This window comes from Brassica oleracea, chromosome C6, assembly GCF_000695525.1.
Source record: "Brassica oleracea var. oleracea cultivar TO1000 chromosome C6, BOL, whole genome shotgun sequence".
NCBI classification, from domain to species: domain Eukaryota; kingdom Viridiplantae; phylum Streptophyta; class Magnoliopsida; order Brassicales; family Brassicaceae; genus Brassica; species Brassica oleracea.
In genome coordinates, this window is record NC_027753.1 from 17,073,131 (window position 1) to 17,098,344 (window position 25,214).

Genomic DNA, 25,214 nt, shown 5'->3' on the forward strand with positions numbered 1-25,214 from the left:
TAAGTCATCTTGAGATTGTCTATATTCATATATGTTCTTGTTGCTTGCATTGAACCGATCACTCAGTGCATGAATTATGGTTAATCGATTTAGGTAGCCGTTAATTGATAATTTGACACGATTTGAATGAGCCTTGAGTAGATATTAGGTTGCATTGTGAACATATCGGACTTGATCTCTAAGGCTTGCCATCGTATCTTGATCCAAACGAGAGTTTAGACATCAAGACCGATTTGCAAAGGAATCAACACCATGAGAGTGGGTTGATTCAATAAGAGTAATCCGAGTTTAGACTTGTTATAAACTGGACTTGAATAATTGTTTGGTTTGCGATTTCATAACCTGAATAAGAAACCCTAGACTAGCGCCTTTAAATCAACGTAAAACAACCTAATCCTGTTACTTGCTCTTTACGTTATTTACTTCTTTAAAAACCTCCACTTTGTTTTAGCTAAATTTTGATCTCAATAAGATAAAGTGTGAACTGGTCCTCTGAATTGAATCTAAAGATATTACAACTACACTGTTAACTTGACAGTAGACAAAAATCCAATTTTAGTGTATCAATCTCCATGTTATATGTGTTTCTCCAGAGATCTTTGAAAATCGCTTAACAAAGCAATTCTACATTTTCTAGTCTATTTTTGATTGTTGTAATTTTCTGGTTATGATTGGTCAGTTCCCACAACACCTTATATACATGACTAAAGGTTGTAATGGTCGATAACCAAACATTGGAATGATTAGTTAATGGTTGCAATGGTTAACATTAAAAATTGCAATAATTTATCACCAAATCTTACAATCACTAACAGTTACAATGATTCATCACCAGAGATTGCAGTGGTTCTTCACTAAAATTATATTCACCAACAGTTGTAACAATATCTTTAGACATATTGACAACTTCTTTTTAACAAATGTAATTTCAAGGATGAAAAGAAACATCGTTATACATTTTGAAAATTTCATTTAACAATGCATTTCTTAAAATAAAAATAACATTGTTAAGATGAAAAGATACATACTTATATATTTTGAAAATATTTTTATAGAATTCAATTTTTAAGATGAAAAAACATATTGTTAGGATGAAAAGTTACAACCTTTGACATTTATTTGGAGAAAATATATATTTTTTAGAAATTTTGACAATTGTTTTAACAAATGCAAATTTTTAGGATAAAAAAACATATTTTTATTCATTTTAAAATTTTCCTTTAAACCAATGCAATTCTTAAAATGAAAAGACACTTTGTTTAAATGAAAATATACATACTTATATATTTGACAACATTTTTTAAAGCAATCTATCTTATTAAAATAGAAGTACACTTATAAATTAACTCTTAGTTTTTTAATTTATTTACATCTCAATGCCACTGAAGTAATAAATTTACCTACTTTTCAGTATTCTTATCTTTCATAGTTTAATGAATGCATTTTCCTAAAATGAAATACAACAAATTATGTTCTACTTATTTAAGGAATACTTCCTATAATCAAGCTACATAATAAATTACACTTAATCAATACCAAAAATATAACAAATGTTCATTATACGGACTGGTTGTTTTTTATTTTGGTATATTAACTATGTCTAAAAAAACATAGAAAATGTTATAAAAATACATCATATAAAACACACAAAATTATAAATAATATATATTCGATCATTTGATCGTATAAATCAAATATAACCATAGACAACATTTTTATTTTACCTAAATTTTTGATCCATAAAAAATACATTTACACCAACACATGGGTTATATTTTAAGAATATGGGTATAATAATTGACGGATCAAAAAATTAAATAAAATTATTCACAATAAATTATAAAATTTATGGGTATAGAAATATATTAAACAATTATTTAATACATATAAATTTTATAAATATATATTACCATTTATATAAGATAATTTAAAAAAAAAGAATATCAAGTTCTAATGTCATTTTAAAATGAAAGACACTTTGTTAGGATGAAAAATTACAACCTTTGACATCTATTTGGAGAAAATATACATTTATAGACATTTTGATAATTATTTAAACCAATGCAATTCTTAGAATGAAAATACACTTTGTTAAGATGTAAAGATACATATTTGGGAAATTGCCAAAAATACCATTTTCAAAGTATCACTTTTCAAGTTTACACTAACCATTTTTACCCTCAACTTTAATGAATGGTAAAAGACATTTATAACCTTTTGATTAACTTTGACAAAAAAAAACATATGGTTAACTAATCTAAACTTAAAACATCAACTCTAAACCCTAAACTCTAAACCATGAAACATCAACTCTAAACCCTAACTCCCAAAACATCAACTCTAAACCCTAAACCTTCAAATCTAAACCCTAAAACATCAATTCTAAACCCTAAACCCTAAATCTAAACTTAAAACATCAAAAACCCTAAATCATCAACTCTAAACCCTAAACCCCGAAACATCAACTCTAAACCCTAAACCCCGAAACATCGACTCTAAACACTAAACCTTCAAATCTAAACCCTAAAACATCAATTCTAAACCCTAAACCCTAAATCTAAACTTAAAACATCAAAAACCCTAAATCATCAACTCTAAACCCTAAACCCCGAAACATCAACTCTAAACCTTAAACCCTAAACCTTCAACCCTAAACCCCGAAACATCAACTCTAAACCCTAAACCCCGAAACATCGACTCTAAACACTAAACCTTCAAATCTAAACCCTAAAACATCAACTATAAACCCTAAAAGTAAACCCTAAACCCTATATTTTTCTGAAATTCGAACCCAGGTTTAAGGTTAATTTTTTAGGGTTTAGGGTTTAGAGTTTACTTTTTAGAGTTTAGGGTTTAGTGTTGACAGTTTAGGGTTTACTGTTGATGGTTTAGGGTTTAGAGTTGAAGTTTAGGGTTTAGAGTTTAGAGTTGATGTTTTAGGGTTTAAGGTTAATTTTTTAGGGTTTAGGGTTTAGAGTTTACTTTTTAGAGTTTAGGGTTTAGTGTTGACAGTTTAGGGTTTACTGTTGATGGTTTAGGGTTTAGAGTTGAAGTTTAGGGTTTAGAGTTTAGAGTTGATGTTTTAGGGTTTAAAGTTGAAGGTTTAGGGTTTAAGGTTTAGAGTTGATGTTTCGGGGTTTAATGTTTAGAGTTGATGTTTCAGAGTTTAGAGTTCATATTTAAAAAAAAAAAAGATTTAGGATTGATGATTTAGGGTTTAGGGTTCATATTTCAAAAAAAAAAAAAGGGTTTAGGATAGATGGTTTAGGGTTTAGAGTTGAGTTTAAGGGTTTAGAGTTTGAATTTCGAAATGGTATAATTCGAAAAAAAAAAAACTATATTTTTTATTTTTTTAGATTTTTATTCATTTAAATATTTATTTTATATATATATATATATAAACAAGGGCATAATAGTGTTTTGCCACTTAATGAAGAATGTATTTTTGAAAATGTCCTTTTAGTGGTGGTAAAAATGAAAAGTGGTAGCATGAAAGTGGTAAACATGTAATTTCCCCTACATACTTGTATATATTTTGAAAACATTTTTTAAAGCAATGCTATTTTTAAGATGAAAAGACATATTACTATGTTGAAAAGTTACAACTATATAGTTTATAAATATATATTAATATAAAAATTATTAAATTATCCAAAACTAAATTATATGAATATTTTAGACAATTTTAATATTCTTTAAATGTATATAAAATACATACGAAAATGAACTAAAAGATGAATGATTAGAAACATATGTCAATTTTAGGATAAAAATTTATATCCTCAGACATTTTGAGAATTTTACAAAAATTTATGCAGTTTTATAATGAAAAATCTTATCTTTAGACAAATGATAATTTTTTAAAAAATTTATACAATACATTATGTTAAAATACACTTTCTTATACTTTTTTACAATCTCTTAAAACTCAATGTAATTTTAACATGAAAAACAATTCTTACGAGACACATCCTTATAGGAAGTTAGGTCTATTCATTTGGTTGTGTTGTTTCATCCTAAAAGTTGTTTCACAACTCTTAATTTTTTAAAAAGATATAGTTTGAAATATTTTAACTACTTTTTAAACTAATTAAAAAGACACAATTCTTCAAACAATTAATTAATGCAACTTTTAAGATGAAAAGACACATCTCTTAAAATTAATTAGGATTGTTATTATCAATAGATAGTATTTTGACCCTAACATAATCCATCGTATGTGGTTTCATAGGGTCGAAACAACTTCTCTCACATCTCACACCAAGTCACCCAACTCAGTGATTGCATTAATTGTGTAAAATCTTACTTATCTGAATCCATAGAGAAATGAATTGCAGATATTCTTTTAAGGGCATCTCCAAGGGAGACATCAACAAACCGCCATTTTAGTGTCAAATTTTGACTTTTCATCTCCAACAAGACTGTAAATGTAACGCCATTATAGTGTTTTGCTGATTTTTGCAACAGTGTTACACTAAATATAGTGTGTCACAGTAGTAATGTGATAAGTTCTTTTTTTCTTTTATTGTTTAAGTAACTTAATTATTTATATTTACTTCTAAAAATAACATATAAAATTAACTGTTATGTAATTATGATATTAAATTTATTTATCATAAATTTTTATGTGATTTCTAAAAATTTTAGTTAATATAAATTATTAATTCATGTAATATTTAAAATATAATTAAAATACATAAAAGTTATTTAAAATACATAAAATTACCCAAATAAACATCAACCAAACATAAAAAGTGCATACAAGAAAATAAATTTGCAGAATTTAAAAAAATAAAATAAATAAATATGCAAAAAAAAAACTGGAAAACATCAGATAGACTAACATAATAATCTAATAGCCCGAAAAATTATTATCAGCTCCATCAAGATAATTATAATATGGGGTATAATCATCTTGGTCATTTGGTGACATTTGATTTTCACCTTGAACTTGTTCTCTTTCAGATGATTCTCCTTCAGCTTGATCTCCTTGATTTTGTGATGTTCGATATTGTGATCCATGATATTGGTATTGGACACCTTCTCCTTGTTCGTTATTGACTTGTTTGGGCTCGTTTTCTTAAAATTTCTTTTTTTTTTGGACTTTCGATATAAGCACGAGACGCATGATCAGTTATAGAATTCAAATATGCGAATAATATTTTATTCTCTTCTTTCATTTTTGCTACCTCGACCTTCTGCCTTTGAATTTCATTTCGTTCTGAATTGTCTATAGTTATAGCTTTGAGAAGTTTATCATTTTGCTCCATCAATTGAATTGTTCTTCAGATTGTAGTTTTCTCTTAGCTTTCTTCAAACTCATAGGTCTTGAAGATAAATTAGAAATGCCTTCTTCGGAATTTATATTTAGATCAAATGAATTCATACCAGAGGATGGTGATGACTCGGGATCAACTGAAAATGATGGAGGTGATGTAATATTATGACCTTCTTCATGGAAAGCACCAGGTGCATTACCGTTGTTATTTGTAAATTTTTCCATGCCTTTGAGGATAGGCCAGACGTGGTCGAACATGACATAAGTGCATATCTTCTTCAATGGAATATGATAAAGAGCGACTTGAAGTCATTTTGGAGAAAGATAGCAGTGGTAAGAAATGATTTGGAGATGTATGATCATTTAAAGAGAAGTATACATTTATATAGAGAAGTGATTTGTATTTTTTTGATAATGTGATAATGGGAATATAACATGAAGTGACTAATCAATTCAACGGTTAGGTCTTGGTCAAAAAATCGAATGGCTAAGAGTGATTTGTTTTTTTTTCTGATATGTGATAATGGAATATGACATGAAGTGACTAATCAATTCAACGGTTAGATTTTTGGTCAAAAAAAAATCAAATGGCTAAGAGTGAATTTTTTTTTTTTTCTGATATGTGATAGTGGAATATGACATCAAATGACTAATCAATTCAACGGTTAGATCTTGGTCAATAAAATCGAATGGTTAAGAGTGATTCCTTTTTTGATATGTGATAATGGAATATGACATGAATATGACATGAAGTGACTAATCAATTCAACGGTTAGATCTTGGTCAAAAAAATCCAACGGTTAAGATGGATTCGTCTTTTTCTAATAATGTGATAATGGAATATGACATGAATTGCCTATAAAATGTGTATCATATTCGAACAATAAGACCATCATCTTCTATCACTCAACACCTACTTAACGAGAGACACCATGGTGGATCTATTCCAGTTCATATTGTTATCGATCATGATCGGGAGAATGCTTCTCGCAATCTTTTCAACGACTATTTCGCAGAGAGTCCTTTATTCTCTGAGGTGATGTTTCGAAGGCGATTTCGGATGGGACGTCCTTTGTTTCTTTGTATTTATGATGCCATACAAAGACATGACAAATATTTTTTCCAGCGAAGAGATGGTGCCGGTAAACTTGGATTGTCTGGTTTACAAAAGATAACTGCTGCATTTCGGATTTTGGCGTATGGTTTACTAGCGGATTCAACCAATGAGTATATCAAAATCGGAGAGTCAACTGCTCTAGAAAGTTTGAAGCGGTTTTATCGTGTTGTTGTCGAGGTGTTTGGAAGCCACTATCTTCGCTCCCCTGATGTTAATGATGTTGCACGACTACTCCATATCGGTGAACGTCAAGGATTTCCAGGTATGTTGGGTAGTTTAGATTGTATGCATTGGAAAAACTGCCCAACAGCTTGGGGAGGAAAATATACCGGTCGTAGTGGTTCTCCTACAATTATTCTAGAGGTTGTAGCTGATTATGATCTTTGGATTTGAAATGCATATTTTGGGCTGCAAGGATCTAATAACTATATTAATGTGTTAGAGGCATCTCATCTTTTTGCTAATCTGGCAGAAGGAACAGCTTCACTTGCTAATTATGTTATAAATGGAAAAACATTATAATATGGGTTATATTATCTAGATGATGGTATATATCCAAAATGGTCCACTCTTGTCCAAACAATTCACGATCCGCGTGGTACAAAAAAAATTATTCACAATGAAACAAGAAGCTTGTAGGAAAGACGTTGAACGTGCATTTGAAGTATTGCAGTCAAGATTTGCAATTGTGGCAGGACCATCGCGCGTGTGGAATAAAAATGTATTACATGATATAATGACAACTTGTATCATAATGCATAATATGATCATAGAGGATGAACGTGATATCAATGCAACAATTGAAGAACAAGCTGAAGTTCCAAATGCAGAAGTTGAGATGACAAGTGTTGATGATGCTCGATTTCAAGAATTCTTAGCTCGACACAATAAAATCAAAGACCGAGATGCTCATTTTGAACTCGAGATGCACTAATCGAACATTTGTGGGGTGAATATGGTAATTCTAATAATTAGAAAGATGTAATGTATTTTCGTTTGTATGTTTTAAGTTATTTTAATTTCATATGTATTTTCGTTTGTATGTGTTTAGTTATTTTAATTTCATATGTATTTGAAAAGTATTATTCAATAATTATAATTATTGTTTTAAATTTGTTAGTCTAGCGTTTATTAAAAATTAGCACTTGTGAATTTTATATGAATAATAAGTATTATCAAAAATATTAAATACTTGAGAGAATCTTTTATTTAATAATATAATAATAGAGAATATTTTTTTAGTGTGTTATTTAGTGTTGTGGTTGGAGATGAAAAAAACATTGGTGCTAAAATCACATTAAAATAGTGTAGTTTTTACATAGTGGTTGAAGATGGCCTTAAGCACCATAGCCCATTCATTGATGAAGGGTATAGACTTCTTTCAATACTTTTACCAATTTGTACTTATTGTCAAAGAAAAGAGCCGAAATCCATCTTTAGATAGAGTTCCAAAAAAAAAAAAAGATAAATGTGATTTTTTTAACCGATGTCGCTTAGGTGACATTGTTCATGTCGTTTTCTCTTTTCCTTTGCTCCTCTGAATATGAGGAGGTTATTAAATGTTAGCAAAATGAAATGTGCTTAAAATTCAAAAACCAGTCAACAAGAAACAGAGATTACCACTTTGGTTGGTCTTGCTTTGAATAAGTTTCACTTATATTATTTTTTGTTTAATTACATTATTGCTAGGGTATAGTCGTCAAAATAACGGTTTCTTCTTTGGCTCCGAATGGTAACAGCGGATTGAGCGATGTGGGACAAGCGGTTCAACTGCAGTGCAGAGGCGGATTAAAACATTTCAAACCTTTGTCTCGATTCTTTTCGTGACTTGTTGTTCAAAATGTTTAATTTAAATTTTAAAGATATTATATTTTCTTGAGATAGAAAAATTACTTCTTCATTTTCTCTCTAGTTTCCTCTCCGCCTCTCTCTTCAAGCTTTCACTGATTTTTCTTTTGATCGGTGCTTGGCGGCTCCTTCAGCGCCGGCGCCGGGTCAAAATCTCTTCTACCGCCCTCTGTTTGTTTTGTCGTTCATCCGTGTGTGACTTTCTTTCGTTTTGGGAGAAGATTCGCCTTTGCCAAATCGTCTTTGGCTTTCAGATTTATGATGGATTTCTGTTTCAAAGTTCCGGATCTGTGAATTGACGGTGTGGCTTAGCTACAAAGTTTTTTTACTCGAATCTCGTTCTAGATCTGTTTGTCCTGTTGTTGTTGCGGATCTCCTTTCTTCTGGATTGGACTCTTTTTCAGGTGTTGACTGTCCTCTTGGAGTTTGCTTTGGCTTCCATCTAGTCTACCTTTATGCCGTTCATGGCCTGTTCTTGTCTTTTGGGTTAGGTGGACCTCGTCCCTAGTTGTTTGTTCAGATCTCGCGGAGATCTGTTGTTGATGTCGCTTCATACCTAGGCTTTCTACGGTCGTCGTAGATCAAGCCGCTTCCGAGAGTGTTGGTAAGAATCTTTACTTGTCGGTTTATGAAGGTTTGGTTGTTGGGTCCTTGAGGTGTTTCCTCAGAGTTCTAGGAGGAGGTGGTTTAGCGGTGGTTTGGCCGAGGGCATTCCCACTAAGCAGCTGCCACAGATGCTCTATTAGATAGTCTCCCTGTATTTTTGTTAGTCTTGTTCTAGTAATTTGGAAAGTTAGTTACTTGTTTTAAGTTTGCAATATCGTTGGTTCTTGTATGCTGCCCCGTTGTGGGTTCTAGTGGCTGACCACGGAAAGATCTGTTATCCTTATCCGTTGGTGTTGTGTTGAATTTATCTTTGCTTTTAATAAAATCTTCTGACAGGAAAAAAAAAAAAAGAAAGATTACTTCTTGTCGTGTCTGTGACAGTTTCTCTCTTTCTATCTCTCTCTCTCATTCTCTCTGCTTTACCTTTTGTTTGTTTGATTCGTTTGCTTCTCCGATTATAGGGTCCGAAATCGATTTAATAAATGCGACATTTTGACTGGAAAAGAATAAAATAAATTGAATGGAGCCTCCAACGGGAATATTGTCATCTCTGTGGCGATTCATACTCTTCATTCCTTATTTCACTGGCTTACTCCTTCTGGGTGTTCTCAAAGGTACAAACTTTCATCTGATTCCAATCTTATTTGATGATGGGTTTATTGCCTTTTTACCGTTCATTGTTGCTAAAGTCATTTCATTTAAGTCCAATTTTGAATCTTTCATCAGGGGGTTTGTTAATATATATATTCCCTTGTCCATTCGTGGATTTGACTTAGTAAACTGATGTTGACCTCAACTCAAGTTTGGCTACTTACTTTTGTTTTTGGGTGGCCCTCTTTGGGTTGTTAGTCATTTTCATTCAAGTGTGAGCTTCTTCATTCATTCATCAAGCAATTTTGCCCAGTATGAAAGCAGCATTTTTACTTTCATCTGGTGAACAATTTAGTGTTCTTCAATACCATAAAGTTCCATTTTTTTATGTGGCAATGATGGTTTCTTTACATCTTCTTTGTTTGTTTTTTTGGACGTAGGTATCGTTTTCTGCCCGCCTATATGCCTTATTATGGCTATCGGAAACTCTGCAATCATCTTAGGCCTTTTACCAGTACATGGCATTTGGACTCTCTATTCCATATCAAGGTTAACTTTCTCTCTTCAACATTGTTACCTTCTTTACTAGTCAGATGTTGACAAGTGTTTTTGGTTTCAGTGCTAAACAGTTAGGCCCAATCTTGAAGCTCTTTCTGTGCTTGTGCCTTCCTCTCGGCATCATTCTCTGGGTTGTGGTTAGTATCGTAGGAAGTCTCCTCGGAGGAGCTGTGTATGGCTTTCTTTCCCCAATCTTCGCCACCTTCGATGCTGTTGGTGAAGGGAAGTCTAACCCGCTTTTCCATTGCTTTTACGTAAGTCTTCTACTTCCTTTTTCATGTCCATGTGGATTATTCCTATTCAATCACATTGCTCTCTTTTTGTTTTAGGATGGAACATGGAGCACTGTTAAAGGCTGTTTCACTGTCGTCTGCGATTTTAGAGACGTTTGCTTTCACTCCTACTTTTCTTTTATGGATGATCTTCGAACATCTGGCGCGGATCGTCACTATTATGAAATAAGGTCTATACAACTCTTATGAAGTTCAGTAAATTATGTATATTATTACTTTCTTAATTCAGTAAATTATGTAATCTCAGGTTACTACAAATCCCAGGCGCTGTGATTGCTGCGGTTCTTGGAGTTATTGTTGATTTCCCAATGATTTCACTGATAGCCTTGTTTAAAAGCCCCTACATGCTGTTCAAAGGCTGGCGCCGTTTGTTTCATGATCTCATCGGACGTGAAGGTCCTTTCTTGGAGACCATGTGTGTCCCCATCGCAGGCCTTGTGATCTTACTCTGGCCTTTAGGTGTTGTGGGTGCGGTTCTAGGTTCCCTGCTCTCTAGTGTCTTCCTTGGTGCCTACGCTGGTGTAGTCTCATATCAGGAATCTTCCTTCTTCTTTGGCCTCTGCTATGTTGTTGCTTCTTTGTCGATCTACGATGAGTATAGCAATGATGTTCTTGGCATGCCTGAAGGCTCTTGCTTTCCCAGGTTTGTTTTCTCTGCATTTGCTAAACATACTGTTACGTGAAACGTAACGATTCTGGTCAAAAGCAAATGATCTCAAGAAAACAAGATAATATTCATAGATTAAAGAACTGAGTACAAGGTTCAGAGACGTTCGTGGCGTCTCCTCTCTCTCACTTTGACCACTAAAACTCAGATACCCCTCTTCCCAAAACCCTACAGCTCATATATAGATAAAGCATAAAGTTAAAGTAACTCAACCATGGTTACTCTTTATTAAACTAGAGTTACTTCTTCTTATCCTCTCTTAACCGATGCCCACACGTATCATTACTTCGCCCTTTGAATTCAACCTTGTCCTCAAGGTTGAAGCCAAGTGACTTGTAGCATTCTTCCAATTCCATGAGCACTTATCATCTTGAAGAGCCCATGCTTGAACCCATGGAATAGCCACGAGGGTTGCATAGTCTTGTTGCTTTGACTTTGAGAAATGAACATGTACAGAGGAGTATTCCACAGTAACCAACACTGCCTTGTAGAAGATCTTTTGCTCCTCATTTTCCCTGCCCCTTTCGGTACACATCTCTTCAGACTTATCACCTGTCTGAAGTAGGAAAACAACTAACTTATGAAACAACTCTGCAGTATGAGCCTTCATGTTCCTATTCATCAGTTGCCCATGTTCTCCCACAATACCATTTCCTTGATGTTGTAGACCTTTCACTAGGCCTCTGAGGCAAGCTGGTGTGTTACAAGAGCTAGGATCTTTAAGAAGAAACGATGTGATTCTGCTTAGTTGGTACTTCTTTTCTTGCTCCTGTTTGTTAGCCTCCATGTTCCTGAAAATCTCACGCTTCTCTAGAATCACATGTGCACTGCTCAACTTCAGACTTAAGAGTTTAGGAGTCACGTAGTAAATTCCCAGTATTGCCTCAATCCCACCACTACGTTTAACATCAGTCTGATGTGACGTCAATTCCATGATGTGGTTCTCAGAATCTTGCACTAAGTAACAACAGAAGTTCTTAAACATGCTCCCATTCCTCGCTTCACTTAGCTTCACCACCATTGTGGTCCCCGAAGAAACTCCTCTATAGTTTTGAATGGCAATCTCATGTGATGAACGAGGCAGCAACTCCGGTGGTCTTGGTGAATGCATCCAGTCGCAAGTGAAGATCCCCAACTTAGATGTCTGGAATGGTTCTGTCCTGAACTCGTCCCTACTTGCCTCCTTGATTATTTCTGCAGTATTCATGTTAAGAGTCAAGCAGCATCTCACCCAACTACCAGACCTCGTGACAGTTTTGGTAACCTTGTGTCGTTCCATGACTCTCAAACTGATCCCCTGCTCTTTACCACTTTCCTCTGAATCCTTTACAACCACAAGCCACTGTAATTTTATCATATAGTCTGCAGAGTTCGGCACCAGATGGAAGTAAATGCTAACCACAGTACCACTTTGTGAAGTGAGCTCCCCAGTCAGATGTATGTCTTTTCCGCAAACAAAATTCTTCTTACCTGCCCTTCTTGGTCGAGACAACATCTCAACCCAACGGAGCCCATTGCTCCTCAACTTCATTCTGAGTTCAGCTCTCTTGCAGCTGATGAGAGACTGCTTCATTAGCATTCTTCCCAAAATCAGTGCATTGATACAATATGTCGTTTTGTATGTCTGCTGCTTTTTCTTACGCTTCTTCCACTCCCACACGAGCTTTGTCCAGCCTATCTTATCGAGTGAGAGAAGCTTTCCCTGAACCATACACTCAAACCTCAGCTCTGCTCTCTCTCTCATTGTGGTAGCTAACAATTTATTAATCTTCATCACTGCACCATCTAGCTTGATACTTCCCTTCTTATTTTTCTGCTTGAACTTATGCTTCATCCATTTCTTCAGTTTCTTCAGAGCTTTATTATGTTCCTGCATCAGCTTCAGTTGCTCTAATTCAAGCTTGCTTCTCTTCATTTCATTCCCACTCTTTGTTTCTCTTAAGCTTCCGATGCTAACACCACCCTTGTTAGAGTGTACCCGTTGTCCCTCAAGTTTCCCCGGCCATGTTCTCTTCTTCTCCTGCAGATCCAGCCTTGTACTTTCCTTCTTTTTCTTTGTAATATTCAGCAGCAGCAGCCTTCTGCCAAATGATGGACTGGTGTGTATCATCATCTCCACATTTCTATTATTGCCCATATTCTCAGCAGCATCTTTCAACACATGGGACTGCAACTCTCTTGCCATGTTTCTCAGCACATCTCTTGCAGTCTCTCTGTATTTTTCTAACCTTCCATAAGACCCATAATTCTCCTCAGTCATCTCTAGCTTTCTCTTCTTCTTTCTGAATCTGAATATGAGTAGCCATTTCCTATTGAACCTTTGGTGAGTGTGCACCCATTGACAACTTACTCCTCTACACCACTTCAATAAACTCTTCCTTTGACTCTTAGATGTGTTCTCCATTTGCATTCCCAGCAACAGGTTATCCTTTCCCTCATCCGTAAAAGTTTCTTCCAAATCCTTCACAGCATCCGCAAAGAGCTTCCATCTCTTCTTTTTCTTTGCTACCTTCTTTCTTCTCTTGGGTATTTGATCGAACACTTGGGATGCACAAACATCCATCTCTCTCTCTGAGCTGTTGTCCTCTTCGAGCAAAAGGGTTTCAGTCTCTGGACAATAATCTTCCTGCAACGTCTTCAGTTTGTTTGGCTCCAGAATCACACAGACACTTTCCACCAAGCCTCCATCGTGACTCCCAATCGGATCTGAGTCTCCAGCTACTAGCAACACTTTCTCATGATGCTTCTTGGCTTCATCTTCTTCATCCCATCGATCAAGCATGCGAAGACACTCGTCCAGCATTTCCAGCCTGGCCTTCCTTTCGATCCAGCGCTTCTCCATCCGCTCCAGGTATGAGGATCTGCTACACCGCTCTTGGACAACCATGGCCGGCTTCGGGAACCTCATGTCCCTTTCCGGTTGTTGCTCCACAGCCAACGGTCTCATCCTCCTCACGCCCTGTTGCATCTGGTTCCACACTTTATCGATTTCAGCTTTCGTCGACATGGAGTCTCCGGAATCGAACGGCTCTGATACCATTTGTTACGTGAAACGTAACGATTCTGGTCAAAAGCAAATGATCTCAAGAAAACAAGATAATATTCATAGATTAAAGAACTGAGTACAAGGTTCAGAGACGTTCGTGGCGTCTCCTCTCTCTCACTTTGACCACTAAAACTCAGATACCCCTCTTCCCAAAACCCTACAGCTCATATATAGATAAAGCATAAAGTTAAAGTAACTCAACCATGGTTACTCTTTATTAAACTAGAGTTACTTCTTCTTATCCTCTCTTAACCGATGCCCACACGTATCACATACAAATCTATGTATGTGTCTCTCTCTCCTCTCTCTCTCTTGACCCTAGAAACTTGGTTTCTTATAGGCCAAAGTTTAGAAGAAAGGAAGAGGAAGGTGGTACTGGTGGGCTTTCAAGACCAAACTCTTTTAAGACAACTCCATCAAGAGGAGGATCAAAGAGAGGCCCAATGATTGACCTGAAGCCACTTGATGTACTACTCTACAATCTCTCTCCAATACCCCATTCTAATCTTAATTTCTTGTTGGAGTCTTTTTAATGGTTTTTGCAGCTTCTAGAAGCTCTTTTTGAGGAATGTAGAAAGTACGGAGAGACTATGGTAACGAAAGGGATCATAAACTCAAAGGACATAGAGGAAGCAAAGGCAGTCAAGTGATCAGCATTGGCTTACCCGCTTATTCCCTTCTTAACGAGCTCCTACGCTCTATCAAATCCAATTCCACCGGTTTGTTACTCGGTACGTTGCAATACTATATATCAGTATTTTAGAGCTTCTCTTGATTATAAATGTTGTGCGTTTTTTTTTGTGTAGGTGACGGTGTGACGGAGATAACTACAAGGAACCGCCCTAAAGATGCCTTCTTTGACTGGTTTCTGAATCCTTTTCTGATCATTAAAGACCAGATCGAAGCAGCGAATCTATCTGAACAAGAAGAAGAGTATCTTGGAAAGTTGGTTCTGCTGTTTGGAGATTCAGAGAGACTTAAAAGCTCCATTACCGAATCTGACTCTCCTCATTTGACGGAGTTAAGAAAAGCAGAACTTGACTCCTTTGCTCGCAGGTAAACCATAATAAAATAAAACATCACACTCAAATGAACCTTGTTTTGGTTTTAACCATTTGTTGTTTTGGATTGTAAGGCTTCAAGGATTGACCAAATCAGTATCAAGATATCCAACATTCAGAAGACATTTTGTGGAACTAGTCAAGAAACTATCAAATGATCTAGACAAGAAACATAACCGGTTTGAAGGCGGCGGCGGTTCAAGACCGGTTAAGAAAACCGTTTCTCGGATTTTCAGCCAGAAATCGTTCAAGAAAAAGACGAGTAGCAATGGGTCAGATCATCAAGATTCACCAAACCGTGGGTTAAGAGACATTGATATTGTGTAACCAAGTGTAAGTAACAATGTAATGTTGTTGTTTAACTTTTAGCTATGTAATGACAACTTTTTAATATACAGATTCAGTGAATATGAAACTGTTCTCCATGATCTAACAATTTCATTTTTACAAATGTTCCGGATTGAGTAGAGTCCCCTTTTCTTGATTTTTGTTTCTCAGAAACAGCAGAACCTTTTCTTCTGCACATGAATAGCAGAAACGGTTTTCACTTTAGTCCTTGTATTTTTGAAAAGTAAGGGATAAAGGCTAATGTTTTCGTTTGTGTATACTTAGTCCTAAAATTTTGACAATTTGGTTAGAGGAATGTTACCGTAGGTTCATCTTGCCCTTTGTTGTTATCACGGCGTTGAGAGGGAGCACGACCACTAGCGTTTGTCTTTTTGTCGTCTCGAGCTTTAGCGAATATAACGGTGAATCCTTCGGCTGATGCTGGATCGTTTACGTCCCATTCTCCAAATTTTGGTAATGGTCGATCTTGTTGTTGTCTTGATTGATTATTCTGCTTTTTTATTGAAGATATATTCCAAAAAAACACAAAAGAATGTGAAAACATACAACAAAACAAAAGAATGTGAAAACGCTTGAAATGAGAAAGATCTTACCGATGCCATTCAAAGATCACGCGTGTTAAAAGATGAGGTTTAATTAGGACATGAGATGATCTTCAAACAACAAGAAACTTTTCTCTTGTGTTTGTTTTTCTTGACGCTTTTTTCTCTAACAGAAGATCAGAAACATGAGCGTTTTTCAAAGGTTTAAATATAGGTTACGTTCAATTTACGTGTTTTTATTATAGTTGAAGCTTGAAATTAAACGCGCAAGACAAAGCGGCACGAATCGTTTGTCTTCTGCTTAGAAACGGCACGTTTTCTTATTCTTATACTGATCGTTTTGTTAGCGGATGAATTTATCGAATCAGACATTGGCGCATGTTGGACTGCTTGGGCCTACCACGCGCGTTTCATAAACCGTTAGGATTGTTTTAGCTATGATCAACGGTGGTGATGACGACGTACAGTGTAGTCAGCTACACCTCACTTGTTATCATTTTTTTCTTAACTAATCCTCATTAGTAAATTTAATAATTACAGTTTATTGAAATTACATGATCCTAATTCCTAAGCGATCGTTAAAGAATGGGTAAACCGTTTTCTTAACTTATACTCATTAGTAATTTTTTTCTTAACTAATCCTCAATACAATGAAAACGGCACGGATGTTTTTCGTATGAATCGAAAAAGTTTACCCATTCTTTAATGATCTCTCTGTAATTTGGTGTATTATCGACTAAGAAACAACTTCAACGTAAAACTCCATTTTTTTTTCTAAAATGGAGTAAAAATGAAAATAGAATAAAATTGTTTCAACCCTAGCTACTCCATTTCTCTCTTCTATGCAGTGATGAACAAAAAAAAATAGATAACTCCGTTTACTTAGTAAATTTTATTATGGAGTGAGATATAAAGTTGGGTTAGAGCATTCCTTGCTTCGTATTTATTTTTACGGAGATGCCCCAAGAGATCACCTCGCGTGTCGGATTTGTCTTGTACGCTTGAGCACGCGCATTTTCACACATATCCGTTAATTTCTGATTAGCCATTTAGCCCTTAAGTTGGATATCATAACTGTTTTAGCTTTGATCAACTGTCACAATGACCAAGTAAACGAACCTAATCCTCATTAGTAATAAACTACACATGTTACTGAAAATAATAATTTCTAAAATAATTGAACACACGTATATAAAACATAATTCTTCTTGCATTTGCTCTTTTTGTCCGAGCATAATGGCGTGTGGTTTGATCGGAAGAGTTGTTGGAAGGAACCCGTCGAGGGCGGCGCGATTGATTCCGTCGCGTTGGACATCATCAGGAGCACAAGCACAGTCAAAAGCTGTCGTAGGAGCGAAACTGAAGACGTTCCAGATCTACAGATGGAATCCAGATTCTCCCGGGAAGCCTGAGCTCCAAGACTACCAGATCGATCTCAAAGACTGTGGCCCCATGGTTCTAGACGCGCTGATCAAGATCAAAAACGAGATGGATCCGTCGCTCACTTTCCGTCGATCGTGCCGAGAAGGCATCTGCGACGAAGATCGAGTCGGAGTCTTCCAAGGAGACGACGATCACGCCTCTGCCGCATATGTTTGTGATAAAGGATCTGGTGGTGGACATGACGAATTTTTACAATCAGTACAAGAGTATTGAGCCGTGGTTGAAGAGGAAGACTCCAGCGTCTGTTCCTGGGAAGGAGATTCTGCAGAGTAAGAAGGATAGAGCTAAGCTTGATGGGATGTATGAGTGCATTCTCTGCGCTTGTTGTAGCACTTCTTGCCCTAGCTATTGGTGGAACCCTGAGTCTTATCTTGGCCCTGCCGCTTTGCTCCATGCCAACAGGTTCACAAATTCTTGCTTCTTTTTTTTTTAAATAGTGGAGCTTGATTGGTTTAAGCAAATAAGATTTGATTAAGTTGTGAATATTTAGTTTACATTATCATATACGGTTCTTAGGTTGCTTTAAATCTAGTTTAGCTCTGAAGGATTGAGATTCTGCTTAAGATTTGGGAAATTGATTTATGAATGGCTAGCTGGTAGTTTACGTTAGATCATTTTGTATGGTCATTTAGGCGGTTTCTACTTCCTGTTAGTTGTGGTGTAAGGGAAGGTGCTTCTTTACATGTTTCTGTAGAAAACTGCAAGTCCAACTGCCTGATTGTGTCCATATCATTCATTATGTATGGACATTTGGGTTGTTTTTGTTCCGGAACGACTGTTTGTGCTTCTTCAAATTTCTCTTGTAACAATGACATTTCTTTTAACATATGCAGGTGGATAAGCGACAGTCGAGATGAGTATACTAAAGAAAGACTTGAAGCCATTAACGACGAGTTCAAGCTCTATCGGTGCCACACTATCTTGAACTGTGCTCGTGCCTGTCCAAAGGGATTAAACCCAGGGAAACAGATCACACACATCAAGCAACTTCAGAAATAAGGTTAACACAACAACACAAATCATGCAATGCCCATTGGAATCTCATTTATCAATGGGTTTTTTTTTGGAGCTAATAAGTCTGCAAGAAACTCTGATTTCGGAATAATTCTTGTATTGCTTTTGCTAACTTACAAATATCAGAACAGATGAGTTTGCTTTGCCTTTATATAAACATCCCATTTTCGAGTTTTGCTTTATTTTACTGAATAAAAAGAAAAACAATGATGACCCTAACAATTCTACAAACAGTGTTTGAGCAGCAGAGCAGATGAGTTTGTGTTCATGTTTTTTAACCTTTGATTTTATATTCCGTAATAAGGCTCAAAAGTAAAGGCTGTACAAAGATGAGATCAAATGACGTCACCTACAATATGCTAACTTGGCAGATTCCTCCTGGTGGGACAGGACCCTCTTGGAAGCTTTTCGGGTTCTCGGCTACCTGAATCCTTGATCGTTTGTCTGATGATCATGATTATGAATCTGACGATGATGATGAGGAAGAAGAATAAAAAGGAAGTAAGGAAATCGTGAATATAAATGGTGATGATGGTGAAAAAAGAGAAGATGGGTCTCATGATGATGATGATGATGATGATGGAAGGTTAGGTTTTTGTGATGATGATGATCATGTGGAAGAATTTGATGAAGAGAAGATGGTGTCTGGTTTAAGAAATAATGACTTAATTACTTGCAGCCGTTTCTAACAACTTAATAGATGAACGACTATATATCTATGTAAATGTGATTTAACTATTAAATAAAAAAACCGTGGTTTATAAACTACTAGTATTATAGCATGGGAATTTTCTTTTTGTTTAAAAATAACATTGCATATAACTAAAATTACCTTTATAACATTACAGTGATTTATCAGAGAGAGATGAATATACATAAACAATGGATTAACACACATTTATCAGTGTTCAAAAAAAAAATCACACACACATTTATGATTCATTAACCACAAACATATAAAATTGTACATGATTAATTTGGAAATGTGATTAACATCCCAAAATGTCATTCCATAATTCTTTTCTAATTTTTGGAAGAGAAAAAGACAAAAATAGCACTAAATCAAGTTTTTGTTCTCAAACTAGCACTCAAGGTCAAAAGTCACAAAAATAGCACTTAATGTTTTATCAAAAATCACAAACTTAGGGTCTAGAGTTAAATTGTGGGGTTTAGGATTTAGGGTTTAGGGTTTAGAGTTTAGGGTTTAGGGTTTAGGGTTTAGGGTTTAGGGTTTAGGGTTTAGGGTTTAGGGTTTAGGGTTTAGGGTTTAGGGTTTAGGGTTTAGGGTTTAGGGTTTAGGGTTTAGGGTTTAGGGTTTAGGGTTTAGGGTTTAGGGTTTAGGGTTTAGGGTTTAGGGTTTAGAGTTGAGAAATGAGGTTTTGGGGATAAGATTTCAAATTTTGAAAAATAAAAAAATTAAAATTTTCAAAAGATAAACTTAGAAATGTGCTATTTTGGTCATTTTAGTTTTGGAGTGCTATTTTTGTGATATATACTTAGAAAGGTGTTATTTTGGAGATTTGCCATTTTTGGAGATGTCGTGAACTTAGTTTTTGAGCTTGTTTTTTCAAAAAAAGTTTCATTGAATTTTTTTTTTTTGAAAAAAAATCTTTGAATTATTGTTTTTTGAAAAAAAAATCTTTGAATCATTTTTTTTTGAAAAAAAAATCTTTGAATCATTTTTTTTTGAAAAAAAAATCTTTGAATTATTTTTCTTAAGAATTTTTTTTTTTTGAATTATTAGTTAAAGTTTCACGGGAAAAGTGTGTTATCTAAACATATTAACTTTTTTGTTGTTTTCAGATAGTTATTAAAAAACTTTGTAAATTTGTAAATCTTTGAAAAATTTCAAAATTTGTTACAGATTAGACATTTGTTAAAAAAAATTGTAAAGACTTTAGTAAACAAAATTATTTGTAAATGGTCAAACATTCTGCAACTCTCTCTGCTCCATTCCTCTTCAACCTTTGCCAACTTTACTCACAACAGATCTCATACAACCTTTTCTTTGATTGCTCATCTTCTTTTTGTACAGTTGTACCTTTGATTTCTCATACATGTCTGCAACAAACTAAATTAGTTTCAACAACTGAATAATACAAAGATTGATATCTTATATTTTTTTGGTAAAAAATGTCTTATGTTTTTGTTTACTCAGATTTTGCAAACTCGTTATGAAATCTAGTGAAACCCCCGTCACACAAAGTAATCTATGCAATGAATGATAAAGTTTTATAGAAAAAAAGAAAGAAGATACGAAGAAACTGCTAGGACGATGACTGTTTTTAAAAACAAAATTATTTGTTGAAATGATTAAAAAGTTCAGTGCACAAAAAAAAAATGATTTACGGGCAAAATGTTGGGGATCGTGGCTTTGATAGTGGAACAGTTTACAAACCTATGCAACTTTATTTATTTCGGATGGAAATCTTAACTATATTAATAATGTATTTAATTTTGATTTTAAAATTATATTGAAGCACAAGCCATGTGTCACAATTTTATTGGTCATGTGACTTGTGCTTTAGTATATAAAGGATATATCTATATAAATGTGATTTAACTATTAAATAAAAAAACCGTGGTTTATAAACTACTAGTATTATAGCATGAGAATTTTCTTTTTGTTAAAAAATAACATTGCATATAACTAAAATTACATTTATAACATTACAGACAATGGATTAACACACATTTATCAGTGTTCAAAAAAAAATCACACACACATTTATGATTCATTAACCACAAACATGTAAAATTGTACATGATTAATTTGGAAATGTGATTAACATCCCAAAATGTCATTTCATAATTCTTTTCTAATTTTTGGATATGTCGTGAACTTAGTTTTTGAGCTTGTTTTATTAAAAAAAGTTTCATTGAATTACTTTTTTTGAAAAAAATCTTTGACTTATTGTTTTTTGAAAAAAAAATCTTTGAATCATTTTTTTTGAAAAAAAAATCTTTGAATCATTTTTTTTTTGAAAAAAAATCTTTGAATTATTTATCTCTGGAAAAAAAATTTCTTTGAATTATTAGTTAAAGCTTCACGGGAAAAGTGTGTTATCTAAACATATTAACTTTTTTGTTGTTTTCAGATGGTTATTAAAAAACCTTGTAAATTTGTAAATCTTTGAAAAATTTCAAATTAGTTACAGAAAACGATTAGACATTTGTTAAAAAATATTGTAAAGACTTTAGTAAACAAAATTATTGTTTACGTGAAATGGTCAAACATTCTGCAACTCTCTCTACTCCATTACTCTTCAACCTTTGCCAACTTTACTCACAACAGATCTCATACAACCTTTTCTTTGATTGCTCATCTTCTTTTTGTACAGTTGTACCTTTGATTTCTCATACACGTCTGCAGCAAACTAAATTAGTTTCAACAACTGAATAATACAAAGATTGATTTCTTATATTTTTTTGGTAAAAAATGTCTTATGTTTTTGTTTACTCAGATTTTGCAAACTCGTTATGAAATCTAGTGAAACCCCCGTCACACAAAGTAATCTATGCAATGAATGATAAAGTTTCATAGAAGAAAAAAAGAAATAAGATACGAAGAAACTGCTAGGACGATGACTGTTTTAAAAAAAAAAATTATTTGTTGAAATGATTAAAAAGTTCAGTGCACAAAAAGGAGATGATTTACGTGCAAAATGTTGGGGATCGTGGCTTTGATAGTGGAACAGTTTACAAACCTATGCAACTTTATTTATTTCGGATGGAAATCTTAACTATATTAATAATGTATTTAATTTTGATTTTAAAATTATATTGAAGCACAAGCCATGTGTCACAATTTTATTGGTCATGTGACTTATGCTTTAGTATATAAAGGATAATTAACTAGAGATTGATCTGCGCACCCTGCAGATATTGGTTTTTACATTTTTATACATTAATATTTGTTTTTCGTAATTAGTGTTATATATTTTCGATGAGTCGTAATATAACTAATTGTATTCAAAAAACCTGGATCGAATTGGATAATATGGTCATTTTCGGTACAATATTCGAATTCATTTCAGATACATTTGTTATTTAGATATTTTTAGGTTCATATACATTAGAAAAGAACTCAGCTTGACCTAGAATGACCAACTCAAAACCCACACATAAATTTATAATATTCAAGCGGAGCCTAATTTTAAAAAATAATAACGATATCTGAACAGAACAACCCGTACATAAATGGATAACGAATGTTCATGTCTAAGTGATTTTATAAACTAATAAAAATGACTATTTCTATGTGTATGGTTAAATTAAGTGAACTAGAAATATTAGTAAAATAATTATATGAAGTGAAAAATTAAGTGAAAATAAATGTAATACATTTTTATGATTTTGATTTAAATTGTTATTTTATTCACAAAAACATATCTGAACAGAACAACCCGTACCTCGTAATTATCACTCTTCCTTAAATCCCATTTTTAAACTTCCTTAATATCCTTATATTGTTAGACTTTATTGGATAAAGAAAGTGCTAATGTGAGTGAATCACACAATTAAGTTTTTTGGAAGATACGTGAGTAATTAGGATGCCAATATTAGTGGGAATTAATGTGAGTAGATTTCGGTTTTTTCAACCTTAGATTTTTTCAAGTAATATATCGTGATTTAATAAATCCTAGATCTCGATTCGCGCAACTACACGGGTTTTTGTTTTCATTTATTTTTATATAAATATTTTTTTTTAATTCTAAATTGGTATATATTATAATATATATGTGTCTATTAATATTAATTTTTAAAACATAAAAAGTTTACTGTATATTTTTATCATTGAATAGATTGTTTCAAACTTTCACATGTATTTGTATCTTTTTATATATATATATTTTTGGATTATTATTTCATTATTAAAATCGTAACTATATATATAAAAATTAGTAAAATATTATTTTATTGTCATATTCAAAGATATTGTAACATTTCACAAATTTAGAATTTTTTTTAAAAATTAAACTTTTCGCTTCATAGATTTATATTATCGAGTAAATAATTAAACATTTAGTTTTTGTTTAATTTTTAAAATAAATTATATAGTTTAAAATTTGTTTTCATTGGTTTAAGGTAGTAAAGACTAATCATTGTTAGATAATATGATTTTTGTTATTTTAAAAAAATATTTATAATTTTAAAAGTTAACATTGACAAACATTTAAATATTTAGCATATAGAGGTATAGTATTAAAATATTAAATTATATCTATTTAATTTATACAATCTATAAATCCAATGGATCATCTATTGTTTAAATTCAATTATTGATAGCCCAATAAAAATTTCTAGTAGGTCCAAAATTTAAATGATAAGATTATATATTAAATGTAACATGACTTTTTAAGAATAGGTCCATTAAGTCCATTTTAAAAAAAAATCACACATGAATCAAAGTTGTTTTAATATATAAGATCTTTTATTTATTAGATTTCGGTTCGGAGAAGATGACTCTGGTTTATTGATTTTGGTTATTGGAAAGGTAATTAATTTAGAGGGGAGCAAACTAATCTATCGTCTTCTTCATCCATAGAGAAATTTTGCCATAAAAAGAACTATCAAAATTTCATTAATGTGTTATGAAACTTTGGTATAATCAATAAATTTGCTTCTACAGTGTGATGATAATCGGTATGATTAAAAAATGATCAAGCTCTGAAGATCTTGGTTACTATTGAATCAATAAATCATGTATTTTATTGTTTTACTTTAGTCAGTCTTTAGTGCTCAAAGGAAAAATCAAGAAATCGTTTTCTTTTTTTTTTAGGATGAGGAATATGACCAAATAACGTTAATAGATTAAATGTGGTGTGAGAAATCGATAGAAGTGGTGCTGAGTTTAGGAAATTAATTAATGTCGTTAAATTTATTTAAAAAATAGGAAATGTATTCACAATGGCATTTGGGTGTAAATATTGTGAAAGATTAGGGGGAAATTCAAATGTGTATTTCAATTTTAATAGATTAGATAAATAAAATTTGAACTATTATTATTATGGAAATATAATTAATGATGTGATGTATTGTTAAGGTAATATAATTAATAAAATTATTAAACTGAGTGAAATATAAACATACAATTAATTTAATTATCTATCTTATTAAAATATGAGTACAAATAAAAAATAACCCTAAGATTTACTGCTTATTTACAAAGGCATGCCACTGAAGTTATTAATAACTTACCTTTTACAATTCTTTGTTTTTTCCTCTTTAATTAATGAATTTCCAAAAAAATATTTAACTAAAAAATTATGGCAACAATAATTAATAAAACTAGTTTTTCTCTCTTTTCTTATTTAGTATACTAGGTATTTTTCTGCACCATGTGTAGTAAGTAACTTTTTAAACTTAAATTATATTTAAAAATAAATTTTATTAAATATTATAGATTTTACTATTTTCTTACTAGTATTTAATATATATTAAATCAATTTGTATAAAACTAATAAAAATAATATAAAATTTTATAATTATCAAAAATTTAGCCTAAACAATATTTATAAAATTTATAGATATATAAGAAACTAATGATCTTACGATTAGATATTTAAATTTTTTAAAAATTGTATAAATTTTTGAAAGCTTTAGTAATACAAATTGTATAATCATACAAAAATAATAATATTTCGAAATTTAAAATGTTATATATGAATTTATTTATTTTATAGATAATGTATGAGTTATTACCATATTTTAAAAAAATTTACCAAAAAGAAATATCAATATTAAATGTAATATATGAATTATTACCATATTCTAATAAGTTTACCAAAAATATAAATCA

General features: G+C 32.8%; 2 protein-coding genes and 3 pseudogenes across 2 annotated transcripts; 2 read left to right on the top strand and 3 right to left on the bottom strand.

Annotated features, from left to right (window-relative positions):
- Window positions 1–4,852: 4,852 nt before the first annotated feature.
- On the bottom strand, window positions 4,853–5,592 carry LOC106297606 (annotated as a pseudogene).
- A 3,604-nt stretch (window positions 5,593–9,196) lies between these two features.
- LOC106300341 lies at window positions 9,197–15,490 on the top strand (annotated as a pseudogene).
- Window positions 10,957–14,351, bottom strand: LOC106300342. Its single transcript, XM_013736462.1, has 2 exons — window positions 13,075–14,351; window positions 10,957–12,913 (listed from the first exon to the last, which is right to left on the bottom strand). The coding sequence occupies exons 1-2, from the start codon at window positions 13,107–13,109 to the stop codon at window positions 11,218–11,220; spliced, it is 1,731 nt and encodes a 576-aa protein (XP_013591916.1). The 5' UTR covers window positions 13,110–14,351; the 3' UTR covers window positions 10,957–11,217.
- Window positions 15,423–16,114, bottom strand: LOC106300343 (RPM1-interacting protein 4-like). The gene is made up of 3 exons (XM_013736463.1): window positions 16,007–16,114; window positions 15,715–15,903; window positions 15,423–15,583 (listed from the first exon to the last, which is right to left on the bottom strand). The coding sequence occupies exons 1-3, from the start codon at window positions 16,013–16,015 to the stop codon at window positions 15,560–15,562; spliced, it is 222 nt and encodes a 73-aa protein (XP_013591917.1). The 5' UTR covers window positions 16,016–16,114; the 3' UTR covers window positions 15,423–15,559.
- A 1,056-nt stretch (window positions 16,115–17,170) lies between these two features.
- Window positions 17,171–18,583, top strand: LOC106298489 (annotated as a pseudogene).
- Window positions 18,584–25,214: the final 6,631 nt, after the last annotated feature.